Genomic DNA, 22,144 nt, shown 5'->3' with positions numbered 1-22,144 from the left:
CTGACTAGCCCCAGGCACAATGGGAAGAGGCAATGCTCCAGCTCAGGCTGATTGACAGGGTGGGCAGGTACAGAGGGGGTCAGGAGGATGACGGAGGGGGAATCCCATCCTCCCTGTCAGCTGGAATTGCCTGCGTCAGATAACATGGGGCAAAGCTAAGGAGAGAGAAGGGGCCCAAGCTGAGCTGGGGTGCAAAGGCATGACAACCATGGAGAACAAAAGAGGCAGCCCAGGGAGCAGGTCAGTGCTGGGAGCAGCCCAGAGAGCAAACCCAACCAGCAACCAAAGCCAAAAGGGCCAGAGAAGCAGTCCTGGGAGCTGGGGGCAGAGCAGCATCAGTGCTAAAGCAGAGTGGAGCTGGGGTTAGAGCAGGCCAGAGCTGTGTGAGGTGAGTGTCTGGGTGGGGGAAGGGGAGGACCCTAGGCAGAGAGTGCAATGCAGAGAAATGTCACCAGCCAAGAGACTTGGTGAGGCAAGAAGGGAGGGGACTGATGCTGGGGAGAAGGATCCTGCCATCTAGAGCCTGAAGAGAGGTGACCACCAGCAGAGCAAGTGTCAGACCTGCAGCATCGCTGCAGCACACGGGGGGGTCTGGGAGGGCCTGGGGCATGTGAGGAACAGACTGTGAACTTCCCTTTCACTCCAGAGACTGCTGCTTGTGATGTCCCTGTGCTATGGAGCAAGGTTACCTGTTTCCTTTAAGCTCTCGTTGTTTCCATAGGCTTTTTTTAATTGATTGCAGTTTAATAAATCATATTTGCTTTGAACTGTATGTGATGATCAGCAGGTCAGGGAAGTGTCCAGTGTGAAGAGAGCACTGTGGGGTGCTAGCTCCTATCCCATGTGACCACAACAGGGTGAGGGTCAAGATGCCCAGGAATCCCAGGCCAAGCCTTGCTGGGCTTACTGAAGAGAGGAAGAGGAGCCCTTAAGGTCAGGGAGACCTCTGGGTAAGGGGAGTAGAAAAGAGAACTTGAAGCCTTTCCTTAGCTCAGGCGTCAGCAACCTGTGGCTCCCGAGCCGCATGTGGCCCTTTGCGGAGTCAGTGGCAGCTCCAAGAGCTGACACTGTTGATTCCTTTTGCGGCTCTGGAGGCTGCTGCAGCTAAAACAAAAATCTAAATTCAGTTGCCCGCCATTAGACTAAGTGAATTTAAGGGTTTTTTTGTTTCAGTGGCAGCAGCCAGAGCCGCTGAGCAGTCAGCTGTGGCAGGGAGCCCAGAAGAGAAAGTTAGCTAGGCAGGGAGCTGCCCCATGTGGGAAGAAGTCTAAGCCAGCAGGAGAGCTGGGGAGGAGGGCAGCCGAGTGTGCCCCTGCTAGAGCCACGCAGCTGCGCTGAGAAGGAGGTGGTGGGGAGCAGCAGGGGGGAGGCTGTGGCCACTGCAGAACTGTGCGCAGTGAGGCAAGTTAAGCCTGGGGGTGGGGGAGTAGTGACTTAGAGGGGTTAAGCCTGGGGATGGGGGGCAGGTTTGCGTTATGCGGGAGTAAAGCCTGGGGATGGTGGCAACAACTTTCTAACTGGTACAAATAATTGTGTGTGCTGTTCTTAAAATAGGGGTGATAAAAAGCATGGTTTGACATTATTTATTAAGGACTGACTTGTATTCATGTGCAGTAAGACTCCTGAAGGATTGATTTTGTAACTTAATTTGAAAAAGTGGCTCTTCTTGCCGTTTCAGTTGCAGACCCCTGCACTAGCCCATTTCATCAGGGTAGTACAGAAACCAGGAAAGTTCCCTACAATAACAGGCTTATTTCATCGCTTATATATGCGCTAAAAATCATGGTTTTAACCGGGACGGTAGATTTATGGCTCACTGCAACAAATCTGAAACCCAACAACTCCCCCAGTTTTTCCTGTATGACTGCAGAGATGTTAACTAGCCACTTCAATTTGAATGATCTCGTATAATGTATACTAGTTACTTATGCCAAACAATGAAGTACCTTTCCCAATCTGGAAGAAAAGTTCTGGGTAAGAACAAAAGCTTTCCCTCACCCACAGAAACTGGTTCAATAAAAGATATTAACTTACCCACCTTGCCTCTGTAACATAGTTTATTTCTTTAAAGCAACATGTGCTTTTTGGGATCCTTTGGCATCCTGACATGCAAATAAAATTATGTCAGTATGACTTACATGCACATTTAGGAGCTGAGCCAACTCCCATTGATTTGAATGGGAATTAGATCACTAACAGAGAAAAATTAAGGATACTGCACAGTATTCTTGTAAACAAGAGCTTCCCTGGCAGTCTATTAAAAAGTAAATGTATTCATTTTAAAGTATCAGCAAAACTGTGTCTTTATTCTTAACAGATAAAACATATAATTCCTCAAAAGGGATAATTGTACTTATGTCCATCAATACAGCTCTGCATCCATAATAAAATATTAATAGAAATAATTTGTCCAAAATAGGAGCTGTCTACCAGGTCTACTTGTAAGACACATCCTGATGAATATTAAAGTAGTTTTTTCCTTTCAGTTGTAAAACACATTGGCCATGCCTACACTGTCAGCAGATAGGAATAAGGGGATTTGGAAGTTGCTGGGGTCCTTTTGAAACGGAGCCCCGTCTGGACGAGCTGCGTTGTGTCAAGCCATGTCAATTTCAAAGTACCGTGGCTGCCAGCATTCTAATGAGGGTCTGAATTTCAGCGCTTCATTAGTAAACTTCGAAATGGCCATTTGCATGGCCATTTCGAAGTTTTGGGCTAGTGTAGTCGTAGCCATTGTGTAGTATCTGACAGAAAAAAATATGCAAATGTCCAGCAGGAATTTAAAGGTGTACCACCTTAATTACCCATACTATATCACACTTCTGTCTAAAAACATTTTACTTGTTACAAGTCACACCTAATACTAAAAGAAACTAAACAATTTTTTTCCCATTTTATCCTGTTGAACTTTTTTACACTTTCTGCATCTGTCAGTAACTGTGTAGAATCATTTTAACTATTTACCTGACAGTTTCTCCTGTTTGTGTGTGTGTATCTTTCAGAGAGCAAGAATGTAAGAAACCATGAAAGAGAAAATGGGATTCTGTCAAACCACATACATTTGGCAGGTATGTCAGGAATAATTATAGTATTAGAAACTGATTTTGATTCATTCTTAAAACATACTACTAGGTACAGGAACCCACAAGGGGAGAGTCAATTCTCGATCTAGTCTTGACTGGAACGCAGGATCTGGTCCAAGAGGTAACTGTTACTGGACTGCTTGGAAATAGTGACCACAATATAACAACTTTTAATATTCCTGTGTTGGGAAGAACACCGCAGCGGTCAAACACTCTGGCATTTAATTTCAAAAAGGGGAATTACACTAAAATGAGGAAGCTAGTTAAACAGAAACTAAAAGGTAGAGTAATTAAACTAAAATCCCTGGAAGCTGCATGGAAACTGTTTAAAGACACCATACTAGAGGCCCAACTTAAATGTATACCCCAAATAAAAAAAACACAGTAAGAGAGCTAACAAAGAACCACCGTGGCTAAACAGCCATGTTAAAAAGGCAGTGAGAGAGAAAAGGGCAGCTTTTAAAAAGAGGAAGTCAAATCCTAGTGAGGAAAATAGAAAGGAACATAAACACTCCCAAATTAAGTGTCATAATGTAATACGAAAAGCCAAAAAAGATTTTGAGGAACAGCTAGCCAAAAATTCAAAAAACGATAGTAAAATGTTTTTTAAATACATTAGAAGCAGGAAGCCCGCTAAAAAAGCAGTGGGGCCCTTGGACGATAAAGATATAAAAGGAGCAATCAAGGAAGACAGTGCCATTGCGGAGCGATTAAATGATTTCTTTGCTTCAGTCTTCACGGCTGAGGATGTTACAGAGGTTCCTAAATCTGAGCCAGCCTTTTTAGGTGACAAATCTGAGGAATTCACTCAGATTGAAGTGACATTAGAGGAGGTTTTGGAGTTAATTGATAAGCTGAATAGTAACAAGCCTCCAGGACCAGACGGTATTCACCCAAGGGTTCTGAAAGAACTCAAACGTGAAATTGCGGAGTTATTAACAGTGGTTTGTAACCTATCCTTTAAATCCACTTTGGTACCCAATGACTGGAAGACGGCCAATATAACGCCAATATTTAAAAAAGGCTCTAGAGGAGACCCTGGCAATTACAGACCGATAAGTTTAACATCAGTACCAGGCAAATTAGTAGAAACACTAGTAAAGAATAAAATTGCAAGGCACGTAGAAGAGCACGAATTGTTGGGCAAAAGTCAGCATGGTTTCTGCAGAGGGAAGTCGTGTCTAACTAATCTATTAGAATTCTTTGAAGGGGTTAATAAACATGCGGACAAGGGGCACCCAGTGGACATAATATACCTAGATTTCCAGAAAGCCTTTGACACGGTCCCACACCAAAGGCTTTTATGTAAATTAGGTGGTCATGGGATAGGAGGAAAGATCCTTTCATAGATCGGGAATTGGTTAAAAGACAGAAAACAAAGGGTGGGAATAAATGGTAAATTTTCACAACGGAGGAGGGTAACTAGTGGTGTTCCCCAGGGGTCAGTCCTGGGACCGATCCTGTTCAACTTGTTCATCAATGATCTAGAAAATGAGGTAAGCAGTGAGGTGGCAAAGTTTGCAGATGACACCAAGTTGTTCAGGACAGTCAAAACCAAAACAGATTGTGAAGAACTACAAAAAGATCTCAGCAAACTGAGTGATTGGGCAGCAAAATGGCAAATTAAATTTAATGTGGATAAGTGTAAGGTAATGCATGTCGGAAAAAATAACCCAAATTACACGTACTACATGATGGGGTCAAATTTAGCTACGACAGATCAGGAAAAGGATCTTGGAGTTATAGTGGATAGTTCTCTGAAGACATCCACGCAGTGTGCAGCGGCAGTTAGTAAGGCAAATAGGATGTTAGGAATTATTAAAAAAGGGATCGATAATAAGACAAAAGATATCATACTTCCCCTATATAAAACTATGGTACACCCACATCTTGAGTACTGCGTGCAGATGTGGTCTCCTCACCTCAAAAAAGATATATTGGCATTAGAAAAGGTTCAGAAAAGGGCGACTAAGATGATTAGGGGCTTGGAACGGGTCCCATATGGGGAGAGGCTAGAGAGACTGGGACTTTTCAGTTTGGAAAAGAGGCGATTGAGGGGCGATATGATAGAGGTATATAAAATCATGAATGGTGTGGAGAAAGTGAATATAGAAAAATTAGTTACCTTTTCCCATAATACAAGAACTAGGGGACACCAAATGAAATTGATGGGTAGTAGGTTCAAAACTAATAAAAGGAAATTTTTCTTCACACAGCGCACAGTCAACCTGTGGAACTCCTTGCCCGAGGAGGCTGTGAAGGCCAGGACTCTATTAGGGTTTAAAAAAGAGCTTGATAAATTTTTGCAGGTTAGGTCCATAAATGGCTATTAGCCAGGGATAAAGTATGGTGCCCTAGCCTTCAGAACAAGGGCAGGAGATGGATGGCAGGAGATAAATCACTTGATCATTGTCTTCTGTTCTCCTTCTCTGGGGCACCTGGCATTGGCCACCGTCGGCAGATGGGATGCTGGGCTGGATGGACCTTTGGTCTGACCCAGTATGGCCATTCTTATGTTCTTATTTATTGCATGAGAATTTTCATGTTGAACAGACTTAGAAATCATTACCTAGTAAGTCATCAAGTGGTTTAATATTATCATCCATACTTTTTAGTTAGGACAACTGAGGAAAAGAGATGCCTCAACTTTAAAAAAAAACAAAACTGTGATGCTCTGTGCACGTGATGGTAAGGATTTTTCCAAAACTATGTTCAGACTATAGGAATACTGTTATACAGACAAAGCAAACCCACTCAAAATGAAGTTGACTGTCTTGTGACAATTGCTGCTCTTTCGAAGATAAAGGCTCATAAAGTAATAATCTATGTGATCTTTAATATCCTAATAACACAATTGTTATATATGTTTAAAAAAACAGGACTCTTTAGATGGATCTGGCTGTGAAAGGAATTACTTACCTCTTTGTTTTCAGTCATTCATGACCAAAAATTTCCAATCCATACCCATGACAATATATGTAGTATCTCTATTTAAGAATTTATTTCTGTTGTTTGTCTTATTCTGGCCAGCCAGTCAAATCTGAATTTGGGCACAATTAATTTTTGAGCTTCAATCACTGACTAAGGATAATATGAAAAATAAACAACGTGTGGCTGAAACTGCACAATTTAAAATAGGTAGGCCAAAGTACTTATAAACATGATATCATATACAATTTCTTCCAAATCTTATATACTTTAGAATGTGAACAGTATTAATTATCTCAGTGATTGCTATTTACTACATTGTTTTGTATAAGAAACTGTAATACTGTCATGTTCTATTTCAATAAACCATATGTAGCAAGTAAGTTACATACAAAAGAAGGGATTCAGATTGTATCTGTCAGAGATGATAATGCTACCATACACCAATATAATTCATTCTTGGCTTAATGGACTCACCTCCTCCTCAAATACTGTGCTGAAGCTCAAACATCTTTATCGTCTCCTAGTCTTAGATTTTTGATGTGGATCTCTAATTTAACTTAATATCACTGGAGATATTTAAGAACAGGTTGACAGATGTCTATCAGGGATGGTTTAGACAGTACTTGGTCCTGCCATTGGGGCAGGGGGCTGGACTCGATGGCCTCTCGAGGTCCCTTCCCGTTCCAGTGTTCTATGATTCTGTATCACAATGTGAAAAAGATCCACGGTGGATTTAAAAAAAAAAAAAAAAGACTTTTTTTTTAAATTGAAACACTGGATTTTTTTATTCAAGTTAGATTTTTAATTTAAAATAGATTTTTCTGATTTTTTAAAAGTCACCAATAACATACTAAATTTCTAATTTAAAAATAACATCTAATTACAAACATGCTACACTTATACTTACAGTCTCACAAAAATGAATTAATGGCTCTAAACCATCCAGCCTATCTACTAGCTCTTGCTTTTTGACAATTCTGGGCTTTCAATTTCTGTTTCTCAGCAGACTAAAAAGTAACATGTCCAAAGACACAAGCTTGATAGGACTGTTTTGTTTTGTTTTGTTTTTCCTGTGCTTATATGGTGGTGGCCATTGGCCAAGAATGGCAGAGGAGCTAGTTAAGACATATTGCTAGATTTCCCTCACATGCCTGCCACAGAAAAACCATCCTGGCTTCTGGGCATAAGAGAGACCCTGTCTGGGAATATTTTGAAGAAATGCATTCCATGAGGAGAAAAGGAATTCGGTGTTAAGTATAAGCATTGCAAGATGGTCCTAGCTGTGAGGTTGAAACATCATAAGAAAAACTGCTTACTGGGAGAAAATGATGGAGATAAAAATGTGGATATGGCTGTGTAGATCAACTGGTTAGTAACATCAAAAATTCACTTTGCATTGCATCATTCTTCAAGACTCTCTCTATGTCTGTTAGTAGACGTGTGATTTGACAAGCAAATTCCCAAGCTATTTGCCTTGTTGGATGTTGCTAGGAAAAAAAAAAAGATTTTGGCTTTATGGCTTGTTTAATTAGTTAACTATATTTATAATCTATCACTCAAGGACACAATACAGAAAGCTGCAGTAAGAGAAATCTAAAGTTGCCAGTTGCTGCTGAGTGTCATTTTCTTTTCTAACATTACATAATATACACACCTTATTTTGGAACATCACAGTCACAAACCATAATGGTGATGCATAACTCTATTCTTTATTTTACTTCAGAATAATTCAGCTTTTCCCAGGGAGCCCCATTCTGTACTTGCTTTCTCTAAAAAACAGAATGGCAAGTGAGTTCAACTGGGTTTACTCCAAAATTAAGTGCACTCCTAAGTGCAGTCAGCCTTACCTTTTTTGTTAAATTAATTTAACGTCTTTTTTTGGTGATTTATATATGGCTATCATATTTGAACTTTCAAAAAAGAGGACACCTCTGAGACAGAGTGTACCTGTATCAATATCTACCAACTCCTGTTGTATTAAATGTACTGTATATCCTATAACACATTAATACAATATGAGTCGGTAGATATGTATACAGGTACACTCCTTCTCAGGTGTGTCTTTTTTCAGAGTTCAAATATGGTAACCCTAGATTTATATCATAATTAAATCAATGATTTAAACTACCTTGATTTAAATTGACCCACCCACCCGGGACCTATCTGCTACTGCATACTCATCTGAGGAAGCTCCAGAATGTTTCTCCAGTGAAGGTTGGCTGCAATTTGTGCTCACTCAATGATCTTAATTTCCAGGTTTCAGTTAATAGCATATAAAGAAAGCAAGTGTTTTACTAAAAACACCTATATTTTTGAGACTTTACTTCATTTTTGTGACCTGCTATATCAACAGCAGAGAACAACTAAACCTGGACAACGAGGATTTCTGGTTGACACAAAACAAGCAGGTCTAAACGAAAGCAATGAGCTCCTCAACCATTTAACTTACCAGCTGTCAGTTACAGAAGGGCTAATTTTTGTTCTCAGATATGAAAGGAAGTTCCCACTGAAGAGAATGGCAGTATTCTCTTCTCCCTCTGTGTTTGTATACTCTACTATTAACCAAATTTTGCCTTTTTATATAAGGCAAAATTTGGTAAATAATGGAAGCATAAGACCAGGAGCTACTTCTTAGGCCCACACTTGTGGCTACCGTTCCACCAAAAAGAACCCCCATTTTTGATCACTGGAGTGGTATTAAAAGAACAATCACAGCACGTGGTAATTAATACTTATAAGATAAAACACAGAATATTTTATAGTTTCCAATATATTGATACAAAACATAATTCCTTCTGCTCTGACAACAGTAAAAGTGTTTTACTACCAAGAGCAAGGAATAGATGACTATAACTTCAACTCCAGAGAACAGTTACAGGATTTTACAAAATGTTCAACAGCAATGAAATCTAGAAAGAATTTGGAAAACACAACGGATTAAAAACCAAATTATCTGAAAATTCAGTTTGATCCAAATACCCTACATGTTACAGATAATTTGTATTAGCTAGGGTACTGCTTCATCCTTTTACTAATACATTTTAATCCTCAATTCTGGAAACTGGCTGTCTCAGTGATAATAAATGCTTTGCCTAATTTTAAAAAAACCACTTACAGAAGACAACTAATGTGTAATTTAGTGTCTGGAACTGATATTTTAATATTTAGTCACTTAAAGCATTTACTTTTAAGGTCATTTTTTAAAATGATTCTTACCATGAACTTGCAATACAAGCCAGAACATTTGAATCCCATTGATCTAAAAGAAAATTACATTTATACTCATTGGTGTACACAGAAGGCTATACATATTAAGAGGAATGTGCTGCAGTAACTGTACACCACACTGTTGTGAGGGACAAATATCTTTGCATTACAAAGGAAGATTACAATCTCAACAATGTTAAGAAAAATTGCTTCTCTTTCCAACCATGACCTAGAAAAATGCTTTATTTTCTAATGTTCTGTTCTATGCATATTCCTCTGTATATGTTCACAAAATTACACATACACATCTAGTAGAGAAAATAGATCACCAGCCTACTATTTCTATGTATATATGTTCATAATAAGCAAAGTCAGAATAATGGGCTTTTCTGTCAGATACTGTGCTCCCCAAAAACTATTACAGAAATTCATACAATTTAATATTAAGAAGAAACACTTAAAGAAAAATGGTATTTTAGAAAATTTCATGCTGGGCTACGCAGGACTATAAGTGCCATTTTCAAAAGCAGCTAACCTACTTAGACTCCTAATTCCCAGGGTACCTTTGGAAATGGGACTGAAGCCTAAGTGACTTAGGCACTAAATGAAGTGAAGCACTATTTTACATATTGGGTGAGAAATGGGGCAGACTACATGTAATCCATTTAAAAAAAGAGAATGTATATAATTTCACATATTAATCCTCTCTGAATCTCACCAGATTTTATAACTTCATAATTACCTTACCTATTTTTTTTAAAACTTCTCTGTCTCTCCTGGCTGTATGAAAGACACACACAAACAACAGGGACATGGAGCAACTGAGTATAGGAGCAGGAGTGGCTAAACACATATTGCTGCCAAATACACAGAGTAAACCAACTGAAAAAATATTTCCCCCCTCAAATCTGTTTCAGTACAGTAATTTCAGAACAGGGTCCTGGCGAGCAGCTTTGAACAGATAGATAGATCCCAACGCTCCAAGATCTGTCAGAGGAGTTTGCCTCCATAGAGCTCCTTTGCAGGACCAGGACCAAAGGTGTTAATTGTAACACTAGAATACACACCACTAACAGTCACAAGCATGATTTTTAAATTGATAATGTCCTTTAATTAAATTCTATTTTTTTCAAAGCAGATTAGTGAAGACATGTCTACACTAAGAATCTGGGGTGGGATCATTATAGTGGTGCATACGCCCGCTCTAGATGCATTACGTTGTACAAAGCAAGAATTGTAGCAGGGTCACTGCTCTCAGTTTCAAGTAAACCACACCAGTCAAGTTCACTTTGCACTAATGCACATCAACGCTATATAGAAAAACCCTGAGCTTTCTCAATAGTTCTATAAATTAATAGCTTTCCTGATGCACCTATTCACAATGAAACCACCCACCTTTCATTTGGCCTAAAGTAATGCCAAATTCAGGCCGAGGTATACACTTACTTAACTTTACAAGTGAATGGACCCCACTGAAATCAGTGACACTACTCACTCATTAAGGCTATGTCAACATTAATGGGTTTTGTTGACAAAACCTGGTAAGCCTCCAGATTCCCAAGTCGTTCTGTCGACAGCAATATCCCACTCTCCACGAGGCTTGACACCTCTGTTGACAGACATCTTTCGATAGAAAGACGGTCTAGACTTTCCGGGGGTCCTTCTGTCGACAGACAGGGCTGCCCAGTGTCCTGGAAGCCCTGTCTGCTGTGCTTCCAGTTGGCTGTTTTGCCAAGAGCAGCCAGGCAGTCCAGCACCCCTCTGTCAACAGAACAGATCGCTCTTGGCAGTTTGGCTGTGGTCCATTGACAGAAGTTTTGTCAGAAGATAACTTCCAACAAAAACTTCTATCAGCAAATCCCTATAATCTAGACATAGCCTAAATTAACCATGGGCATAACTGAGCGAAGCATTGGGATCAAGTCTCTGAAATTATATAAATTCATACATTTACATTTTTTCTCCTCCAGTCTTGGAGCACACAATAATTCCCCAATACATTTCACACTTGCTTATAAACTTGGGCAAAATCCTGTAGCATTACTGCAAAAAACAAGCAAAATGTATTAACAATCTAGACTTGTACAAAGAGTCAAATATGACAAAAATATTTCTTGAATGTGTGACATCAATGTCCATAAACTAAAAGAAATGCAATCTACATATTTTTAACTTGCCTACTTTCTGAATCCTAAAATAATTACAACGTGCAATGTAATCAACCAAAACTAGGCCAAAATCAAATAGGGAGAGCAATTTCTCTCTCTCTACTTTTCATTCCTGTACACCCATTATTCCAAGCATAAAAGAGAAAATAAGGAAAACTGCAAATTAATTTAAACAACTTTATGAACATATTCTTTCCCATGTTTTACTTATTTTGAACCAGTTAACTCTTTGAAAAACAAACTTATCCCATATCATTACCTATTTTTATGTACAAAACAAAATAGTATGTTTGCACTGAAGGAGACACTACACATCTTTTGCATGCGATGTATTCAGTTTTATAACCATACACACATCAGGCTGTAGTGCAGACATTTTCAGGCCCTGTTAGTTCAAAGCACAAACTATACAATGCACGGTTACTATGGTAGATATGACCATAAATTTGTCATCAGGTGGGTTTTGGTTTTTGTTTTCCTATTTTTAATTCAAAAGACCATTATTTTAGCAGATAGAAAACCAAACAGAGACATGCTGCTTTTTGTGCACTAAATCCAATTATATTACAATAACTGTGGAGATTAAGGAGAAATTCTGTTGCATATGGTAAATCTTATTTATTTCTTATCCAATGGGTGGATTCCAAAGATAATCAAGATCTTATCATTCATTCTCTGGCATACTGTCGGTTCTCATTCTGCTTCACCATCTGTGTGGTACTGTTGTTGTAAGAAATTAACCTATAAACTGAATGTAACCCTTCATCTCCGTTTGGCTCATTAAATACAAATCACACTTAAAAAAATAACCCACCATCAACCTCCCAGCAACCTTTCGGAAGGCTCCCAGAACAATGCAGACATTAAAGCCTGCCACCATCAATCTGCAAAGCAACTCCGCCGGCGAGCCCTTTCATTTAGCTGCCTCCTTGCAATTTCTCCCTTACACCCACCCCCAAATGTATTTGCCATGTAGGTTCTCTTTTCCTCGCTCGGTCACCCACTAAGCCCTCTCCCTTTTCGGAAGGCCGGTGCTCCTTCCAACACCAAATCCCCTGCAGGAACCAGAAGCATTGACCCAGCTCCATTTGCATTTGCCAAACATGCCCCCAGAGCCACACCATGCAACATCGCGTATTACAGATCTCTGGGCGCGCGCACACACACAGCTTCCTCCACCACAATCATCCGGATAACCCGTAGATTGGAAACACCCGCGGAGCTGAAGCAAAGGGAGTGTCAGTGGTATCCTCCCTCCCCTGCACCCGGGAGCGGATTCTCTTTAATTTAGCACCGATCAATGGGGTGGCTACAACATGCAGCCGGGCACGTCCGCCGCATCGGTGGCCGCCTGCACGGGCAAAGCCGCCCCCCGCCCTCCACCCCATGGCACCGGGTGTGTGAGCGGCGGCAGTGGGAGCTGAACCGCCCCAGGGCAGCTGGCCGCGTTGGGGTGCAGGCGCCGCCCGGCCGGACTTACCCAGCAGCAGCAGCTTGAGCTCCCGGCGGGCGTCCCGCTTGTCCCGGCGGAGCTGCCGCTCGATCTCATCGTTGATCCGCCGGGCTTCTTTGGCTTCCTCGCTCAGGCAGCACGCCATGATGGACTCCAGAGTCATTCTTCCGAACGGGCTCCCGCACCCCCCGCACCCCCGAAACACACACACCCGCGAGCCGGGCAGGCGCGCGCCTTCCGCCTGCGAGCCCCCACGCGGTGACAGCGAGCCCAGGCCGGGAGCGCTCTCGAGGCTACACCCAGGGAGGCGAGGCAGCGAAAGGGCCCCCAGAGCCAAGCCCCCAGCTCCTGCCTCTGACACCCGCCGGTCCCAACTCCTCCTCTTCTCTAAATCATGCACCAACCAGCAGGGAAACATCCACCGCTCCCTCGGTTCCGTCCCTGCCTCCTGCAACCCCCGCTACCCCCCAACCGTCCCTGGCGAATGACACCCGCTGGAAGCCCCCCCTCCAATGCCGCCGGCCCCTGCTGAAACGCTAATCGCGACTGGCCCCTCCCCCTCTCCACACACACATTTTCTGGTCCCCCCCCCCCCGCCCCGATTTGCAGCCCAGCTCTTCCAGGGGGTGGGTTTTGCTCGTGGCCTCTTGGTAATCTGAGTTCGCTTTTGCTTAAGGTCTTCTCGCCCAGTGGACTTTTCTTCCCGGCTTTCCCTGGGGGCGAGGGGGTGCGTGTTCCTGGCTTGCAAAGCAGCTGTTGCAGAGCTGTTCTTGCCCCTGCCTTTCCCTCGCTGCAAGAAACCGAAAGGGGGGAATGCGAGAGGGGAGGAGGAACGCAGGAGCTGTGGTGCATGCACAATATGTACCCAGCCAGCCTGACTTTTCAATGGCTCAGCTCCCCGGGCGTGGTAAGGCAGAAATATGGCGGACCATCCCTGTCTCTCCAGCCGACGAGACTGAGAAATATGTTAGAGACGGAAAGGAAAAGCCCAGGGAAATAAACCTCCAAGCCCTCTGAGCAGGCTTTCTTTCGTACAAAGGCGAACAGCACCACCCAATAGGAGTAATAGAAGGAGGAACGAGTCCCTTTGCACACCAAATGGCCGCAAGGAACATTCTTTTTTATTTGTCCTATAGGGCTGGGCTGGGTTTTTTCTTAAAGCACTACATATTCTTTATATTTTTATGTTTCCTTTTTCCAATCCATTTTATTATTACCCCTCCAGCCTGTTCCTGGAAGAGGTGACTTTGTAAATTGGGAAAGAGTGAAATTACAATTCCCGGGAGGGACAAGGGAGCGGGGGATTTCTCTCCCTTCAGATGGCATTGTAAATTTGGGGAATAGAAGTTTCCCAAGATCTTCAAGGCATTCCTTGTAACTTTTCATGTGAAGGAGTTCCTAGGTTATGCTGAAAAGGAGAGAGAGAATTTAACAGTGGTTATAATAATGGGTAGGATCCCTCCCTTGCTTATAAGAACCTAATATTCTAAAATTCAAAAAGCTGAATCTCTTTTACTTTTTATTTCTGTAGGAGTACCTTTGAGGCTATCCATTACATGATTTAATTTACCAAACCCAAAGCTCCTTGTGTATGTGTACAACTAGACCTTATGTGAACACTCCACAGTAATGGCACATTTTGGACGTATACATATAAATCCCAGCTTTCATCAGCCCTTGACGTTTTAGCTGCATTTTGTCCCACTCTGAGCCATATTTTAAATTAGCTATAAGGGAGAAGGATGAAGCTTTTCCAAGAAAAGAAATGGAAGTTTCTGAAAGTTGCTGGGCAGTAAGAAGAGGTATCCATATCCTCTTTCCCCTGACAGCATCATGTGCGATTCTTTTTCCAGCACCTGTTGGCATATATTTTGAAAATGATGTTGTGCCCAAGCTGCTGCTCATACATGCTGAAAATGTGCATTAAAGGGTGCCTATCACACTCTATAAAACTGAAAATTAAAATTTAATTATCAAGACTAGATGTGGACTAGAATAATTCTCATTGCTTCATGATTTTAAAAATATATTAACTTGCTCAATTTTGTACAGTGAGTTTGTGATATACTATATAAAAAGCCCCTGCGCTTCAGTGGATTTTTAAAATATGTTTCTTTCTCCTTGCCAAAAAAAAATAAAAATAAAAAAGTGCAATTCTTGAAATTAAATTCTATAGTCCTATTTAAATAAAACACATTTCTGTGAAGGCATCTTTTTATTAAACTGAAATGGATTTAAAATGTAATAAAATGTTTAGGGGCCCTTATTTAGGTATGTGTTGTCAATTTATCTAACATAAAGATACACTAGTTTGCAGTTAACATATTTATAGAAATCCTAACCAAGAAACAAGTGAACAGTGACACAAGGTTGACCCCTCTTTGCCTTTACTTAATAACTTGTTAGTGGATCAGTACCAGTTCCCATGAGTGGATAAGGGACAAAAAAGCACAGAATGGGGGCACAATGGCCAGTTATAAAAAAACGTGGGAAACGTGCTTTGTGCTCACCACCCTGTTTGCACAGGGTCCCACATGGTGCTAAAAGGTTTTCAGCAAGTCAGCGGGAAGTGTACAGTATGGCAAGTGGGTCCGCAGCATCCCAGATTAATTGTTCAAAATCTCTCTGAATATTGAGAACACAGCAGCCACAACCCTCAAGGGCGTGGAATTGTAGTAATCGTACTTAAGAAGAGGAAGTCTGACTCAGCTTTCTGCAGACTGTCAGTCCCATTTTATACATTCACTAAAGGGGTGTTGCAAAAGTCCAGGACCTGATCTCTACTAAAAACGTGAAACAATCATTTAATTGTAGGACTTCATGGGGATGTATACTGCATTTAATCTGTATGACCCTGTCCCACTGACAATGATTTTTGCTGTATGACCTGAGGGCAGTGCCCTCCCATATGTATCTTGGAAAAGACCACAGATGAAATAGAAAATTTTATGTGGTTGGTTTACAGAAATTGCCGTAGCAGAGAAGACAAATGGAACTTGGCTAGCATCCTGCCTCGGCCAATGAGCAGTACTTGATACTTTAGAGGAAAGTGTAAAACCTTAAAAATTGGAATTAAGCAATATCTTGATGGCAGTGTTTCTCAACCTTTTTTTTATAAAGTACCCCACAATTTTCAGACATGCAGTTTTTTCCCACCATTGCAACACATTTGTTTAAACAACTTAATCACAACTGGTTGGTTGGAAGAAACTTGCCATCATATTTATGACTGTGCAAACAAGGATAAATAAAAATGTTAGATGAACATAAGTCCAATTATTTATTCATAAATTAAGTTTCAGAAACACTGTACCCTCTGGATGAGCACTGCATACCCAAGAGGGGACATATATCCCTGGTTGAGAACTACTGCTCTAGCGTTTCTTCACAACTCCAAGCAGAATAATGGTAGGCTTTTGTCCTAAAACATGAAGCCTTACAGTAGAACTCCGAGATATGTGCACTCACGTTGTGCAAATCTTGGGTTAACGTGACTCTGAGTAGCAGGGAGCTGGTTCCTGGCTCCAAGCTGCCTACCACTTAGGGGAGCCAGGGAACTGACCAGTGCAGCAGTGCAGGTCAGTTTCCCAACTCCTGTGAGTGGCGGGCAGCCGGAAGCCAGGCACCAGTTCCCCACCACTCACGGGCGCTACGCTGGTCAGTTTCCCAGCTCTTCTCAGTGGTGGCAGCCAAGAGCCTGACTCTTGGATGCTGTGACTGACAGGAGCACAGAAACTGGTCAGCTTACTGGTTCTCCTGAGTATCACAAAATTAACTTAATGCAGGGTTGCACAGGAATGTGACTTCCGCATAAGTTGGGGGTCTATTGTATCGCCTAGTTCCTGTATGTTTTTATTCTTGCAAGCACATTTGCAAATTATACATTTATTAAATACAAAGATATCTAATCCACTTGTGAATCCCACTGAGCTCTCTGCCTCTGTATCTGCGTTCCATAACTTAAGTATATCTTGGCTAGGTCTACACAGCGTGGCTTTCCTGGCACATCCATGCTAATGAGCAGCCTCAAAATTGCAAATTGCCACTCATTAGCATGGTCCTGTGGCTCATTAGCATAGTTGTGCGAGAGCTCAGTCTTGGAAGAGGTGGATGCTGGCAGTAAGGAGGCTGTGTGGATGCGCCCCTGCTGGCAAAAAGCCCCCTGTTGACAGACCCTTATGACTGTGTATAATGGTGACTCCCTTTATTGACCTACATTTTCAAAATGTGTAGGGTGGCCTGGTGACCACAAAGTGATGAACACATCCTCTTTGAATAGCAAACTCCTTTAAAGTGTCTTAAATTGAGCACCCAAATAGTGAGGCACTCAGTCACTTCTGAAAATTTAGGATGTCAGTTTTAAATTTATTGCCTTTTAGTTTCATTAGCATTGGTTTTTTTCATTATAAGGAGGGTAAATATGTATTAATGATAAACTTTCTTTGTATACCATTGATAATTTTGTATACCTCTATCTTATCACCTAAAATATGTAATGCCAGGTTTTAAAATTCTTCCATGTGTCTTAACCATTTAGTTGTTCTACACTGAGTTTCTTCTGGGTTTTTTAAGATGTTTTGACCAAAACTGAACACATTATTCAAGGTGCAAGGATACCAGCAACGTATATAATACTGTTATTGTAGTTTTAGCATTATTCAATTTATCTTGAAACAGTGTAACATCTTTGTGACAGATATTACAACCTCATACAGTATTTTGTGAATTATTTATTACATTTTTGAATGATTTTGTATGATTGTGTCCCAGTTGATAGGGAGGTTATTATAGCTCCTCCAAAAACTATATACAATGAGGGTAATAGGGTGCTGAAAAACTGATGGGTGACTCTTGGTATGTTTAGTATGTGTTTAAAACTTTATGATTTTATTTATTTTATTTTTTTCTGTTATGCATTTACTCTAAGAATAAATGTGCTTAACCAGAAAGAGCTGTGTGGTACGTTGTAGCTGCTGGCAACAAGATGTACCCAGTGCACAGAGAGAAAGCAAAACACTAGTGCTGGACAGACTGGCTTGATGGGGATAGCACAGTGTAAGGCTAGGAGCTGTGTTGCTTTAAAATCTTGGTCAGCAGGGAAAGAGATGTATGTCTCCACTCAAGATAAGTGACACATGGGAGATGGAAACCTTGAGTGGGTGCTTTTGATGGTCAGCAGAATATAGGTGCAGTTACCCTAAAGTTGTGACAATCTTGTTTGCTTATTTAACTGCCATTGTTCGCTAGGAACTTTCCACAATACATATGTCTTGTTTCTGAATTAATTTAGAACCTTTCAAACAAGGCCTAATTTTACTGTAAACCGTAAAATAATAAAAATTCAATTAAAATGTTAAAAATACATATTTGCTGACAAGTTTTTAAGGAAGTAAAATCAATGAATTGGTGGAAGTCACGAGGCTAAGCACCTGGTACTAGCATTTATTAAAATGCTAAGCCAGCTTTTGATAGCAGTAGCCTCTTCGGCAATGCAGAGAGAATGTTTTTATGACAGTTCGTTCATTTAGCTCAGGTCAATAATTAGTTCATTAAAGGTTAAGAAATCAAATGAGAATTGAAAAAGCCAAAAAGCTTGTTTTCCTCTTCCAATCCATGAATAATAAAATAAATAAATTTCGCATATAGTCGCTAAATGCTCCTGCACCTTGTGACATAGAAGGCTACCTGATATATCCACCTCCATCAGTCTAATGTCACATTTTGTGCTCCAGTACAGGCTGCTTTTGTGACAGTGAAATCTTTCAGAATAGTTATCTTGTTGGTCATCTATTGTTCTCCACTGATCGCTGTTTCTACTGCTAGCCAGGCCTTTGTGAGTTACTTTATTACACCAGTGTTAGTTACTTTATTCCATCAGTGGACACCAAGTATTCTTAGCAAACATCTTTGATAGAATGCATTGTTTCCCTTTGTGGACATCTAGCATTTGCCAAATTTTCAGAAGCACATAAAATGTGAATATCACAGTGACATTATACTGTACAAACTTAGTCTTAGTTCTGGTGTGAATCTCCTTTTTGTTTCAGATATTCACCAGTCTTGAAAAGAGTCCACTTGCATTCTCCATTCTTACTTCCACCTCCTTTTGGACCTGGCCTTCAGCACTAATTATGCATCCAAGCTATCCAAATGCATTAACTGTGCCATACTATTCACTACTGATCACATATGCACCATAATTATTGACCTTTCAGCAATCATGACTTTCATTTTCATTTGTCTGATTCTTAATCTTAATTTGGCAGACTTGACAGTGGTAGTAATCTTTGTCATAGCATCATCATTTGTGTCTAACAGAATGGTGTCATCTGAAAAGTTGAGGTCTTTACTTGACATCATTCCTTGTATCTTCCTTTGATGTTGATTCTTGCTTCATAATCTATAACAATCTGAAAGAGAAACTGGTTAAAATGTGCCTCAGGTTAAAATGTGCTATATATACCATCTTTTCGGCCCAAAGCCAGTTTGCATAGTACATAGTTTATCGATCTATAATCAGTTTGATTCTGTTCAATAGCATTTACAGAACACTCTTCCAAGTGCTCAAAGTACTAATTGTAGCACACCAGTTAGTTTCCTTTCTTTAGTAATTAAAAGATTACACCTTACTTTCATTCCTCTGGATAGAATTCTTTCTCCCTACTGTAAGAGTTTGTCTTTCATACATATTCCCCCACTTTAAGCATTTCAGCCATGATCTTATCTTGTCCAGGTGGTTTGCCGTTATTAGTTGCTTAATTGTTTTCTCTATTTCTGCTTCTGAAATGTCTAGCATTGACATATTTAATTCTTCACATCCACTGATTGGAACTGTTAAGTTCTGGTTGGTTGAATACTTCATTACAATGTTCTTGCCATCATTCTTCTGGTTCTGCTTCTGTTGCTAACAGTCTGATAGTGCCATCTCTTTCTTTTATTGTACCACCATGACATTGAAACCACAATTAAGATTGGTAATTGGAGTCAAGTTCCACTGATGCATCTTCAGTTTCTCTCATTGTGACAAGCTAGTCTCTTATCTTTCTGAGCAAATTTCTCTATCTTCGCTACATATTGCCATTGCAGAGTGCATTGTTCTTCTTGTGTCACCTGTGTTGCTACTTTCTTTAAAGCTTTTTTCATCCTTCAGTCACTTTGCATATGTGTGGCTTTATTCACTCTTCACTCTTGATCCTTTTGGTCAAAGGGAAGTTAAGGCAGTTGCCAAGCAAATATTTATAATGCAAACCCTTTGTTTTTCCATATCATCATTCATCACCTACTGGCTACTCTTGGAATCCATTTAAGAACTGGATTTTTAAGTCCCTCTTGATTCCTGGGTCAGGCTGTTTCTTTGCAGCAAAAAACACTTCTGTCTTATCTGTTAGAATAAAGCTAAAAAGAAATGTTAACTGTTCAGATGATAAGATAGTGGATCGCTTCCTAAAAAAGCAACAGTAAGAGATTGTCTATCCAGCAGCGATCTTCTCTACTATCTGCCGATGGCAGTGTGATCCAGTCTTTTCTCATTAATTCAGTTATTTCACTTCCATGTTAGTTTGTGTTTCCTGCAATGAGGGAAAAGTGACCCATCTAATGGCCAGGCTATACGCACTATACAACTCAGTTAATTTTCACTATGATCCATTCAATCTCTTACTTCTGTGTTTACCCATGCAGTGTTTGTACAGACAGTTGTCTCTATCAGCACAGGCACTCATAGCACTCACAAGCAGAATGACATCACAAGCATGGACCTTGTTTAGTATGTCATGCAACTGAATACAAAATCCAGCTTTTACTTATTCCGTCATGGTGTCTAACTAGTAGGTACTTCATTTTGGATAACAGTTACTTTAGCATGATTTTTAAGAAAACATGGTCTTAAAATTCAGCAGTCAACTGGTTCCCATTCCTGCATAGATTGTATTACCCTGTTGTTGAAGAGTACACCAACACCCTCTCTGTGCAACCTCTTGCCTTTCTGAACAAAGTATTGACACATCATCTGAATGGAGTATTCCATCCCCAGTCCCACTCATTTCACTCATTTCAAAAAATGCTGATATTGAAGGGAATTATTTTTTTTTGCTACCTGACTCAGTTTCTCAGTGTCTGCCTTTACAGCACCCGATTCTAGTCATGAAAGGATGAGATCTACCACTTCTGAAGTCTTGAAGGATATGGTGACCAGAAACAGTTGCTTCACTTACCATACTGTACTATGCTGTTTTAACAAAATTGTAAATGCAAAATATGTTTGAAAAACTTTTGGGGAATTTTAATCTTATGTATCCCATACTTTTAAAATAGTTTTTATTGAATAAATAATAAATTAATAACCTGACTTTGCACATTCTTATTGAACTTGAATTTCCATTCAAACAGAACTTGACACAAATCAGAAATAAAAAATTGATAACACACACCATATACTCAAAGTGGAACATTCACCACAATAAAAATGTAAAAACTAATTATCAAAATAAATTTTATATTAAGTGATATAATTGCTTCAATACATGTTTAGAGATATAATGTATCCTCCAGTTTAGCATAAAGAGTAACCAAATTTAGTGTAAAGGCTATTTACTTGAAAGTCAACATGTTTTAAGGGATACCAACTAACAAGACAGCCTCTCTCTAAACTAGAGGGTTTTGTCAACAAACTCGCAGAATGTCCACACTAAAAATGCATTCTGTTAATGTCGATAGAACTTGGCACTTTTGTTGACAGCCTACTTCATCTCCCCCTGTGGGGCAGAATGCCTTTCTTGACAGAATCTGTCAACAGATAAGCTGTGTGGATGCTCCAGGGGGCCCTTTGTCAACAGATAGGGCTTCCAGGTCACTGGGTACCCCTGGATGCTGTGCTTCTGGTTGGCCGTTCTGTCAAGAGAGCAATTTGCTTTCGTGTGTGGCCACAATCTGTCAATAGAAGTTTTGTTGTAAGATCTCTTCGGACAGTAACTTCTGTCGACAGATCATTGTAGTATAGACACAGCCTTGGAAAATAACTAACATACAAATGCAAACCACACTTACAAACTGATGATGTAAATTAAGGTTTCTTGCTTGCTGTTTTAAACCATGACTAAAATCAGACTTGTAGCTTGCTTGAATTTAAATCATTCAACCCTGTTTGTAAATAAACAGGTTGCATCAAAAGAAATACTTGACTATCATTTCCTTCTTCTAATGGAAAACAACTCTCAAGTCCGTAATATTAGTTAACAGCCACTCTCTAAATGGAAAGAAAATCTGCACAAGAATATTTAAATGTGAGAGGTTCTTGCTGCAAG

General features: G+C 40.4%; 1 protein-coding gene across 1 annotated transcript in view; it reads right to left on the bottom strand.

The window, feature by feature from the left end:
• LOC142013404 (guanine nucleotide-binding protein G(q) subunit alpha) overlaps positions 1-13,289 on the bottom strand; it is a 204,610-nt gene extending 191,321 nt beyond the window's left edge. The window contains exon 1 of the mRNA XM_074994737.1: positions 12,870-13,289. Coding sequence (XP_074850838.1) covers positions 12,870-13,260 — 391 coding nt within the window. The 5' untranslated portion in view covers positions 13,261-13,289. The remainder of the gene's footprint in view (positions 1-12,869) is intronic.
• Between the last annotated feature and the right edge of the window lie 8,855 nt (positions 13,290-22,144).

The sequence above is a fragment of the Carettochelys insculpta genome, chromosome 5, assembly GCF_033958435.1.
Source record: "Carettochelys insculpta isolate YL-2023 chromosome 5, ASM3395843v1, whole genome shotgun sequence".
Classification (NCBI taxonomy): Eukaryota; Metazoa; Chordata; order Testudines; family Carettochelyidae; genus Carettochelys; species Carettochelys insculpta.
The sequence above is the reverse complement of the archived record's forward strand: the minus strand, read 5'-3'. Positions and strand labels throughout refer to the sequence as shown.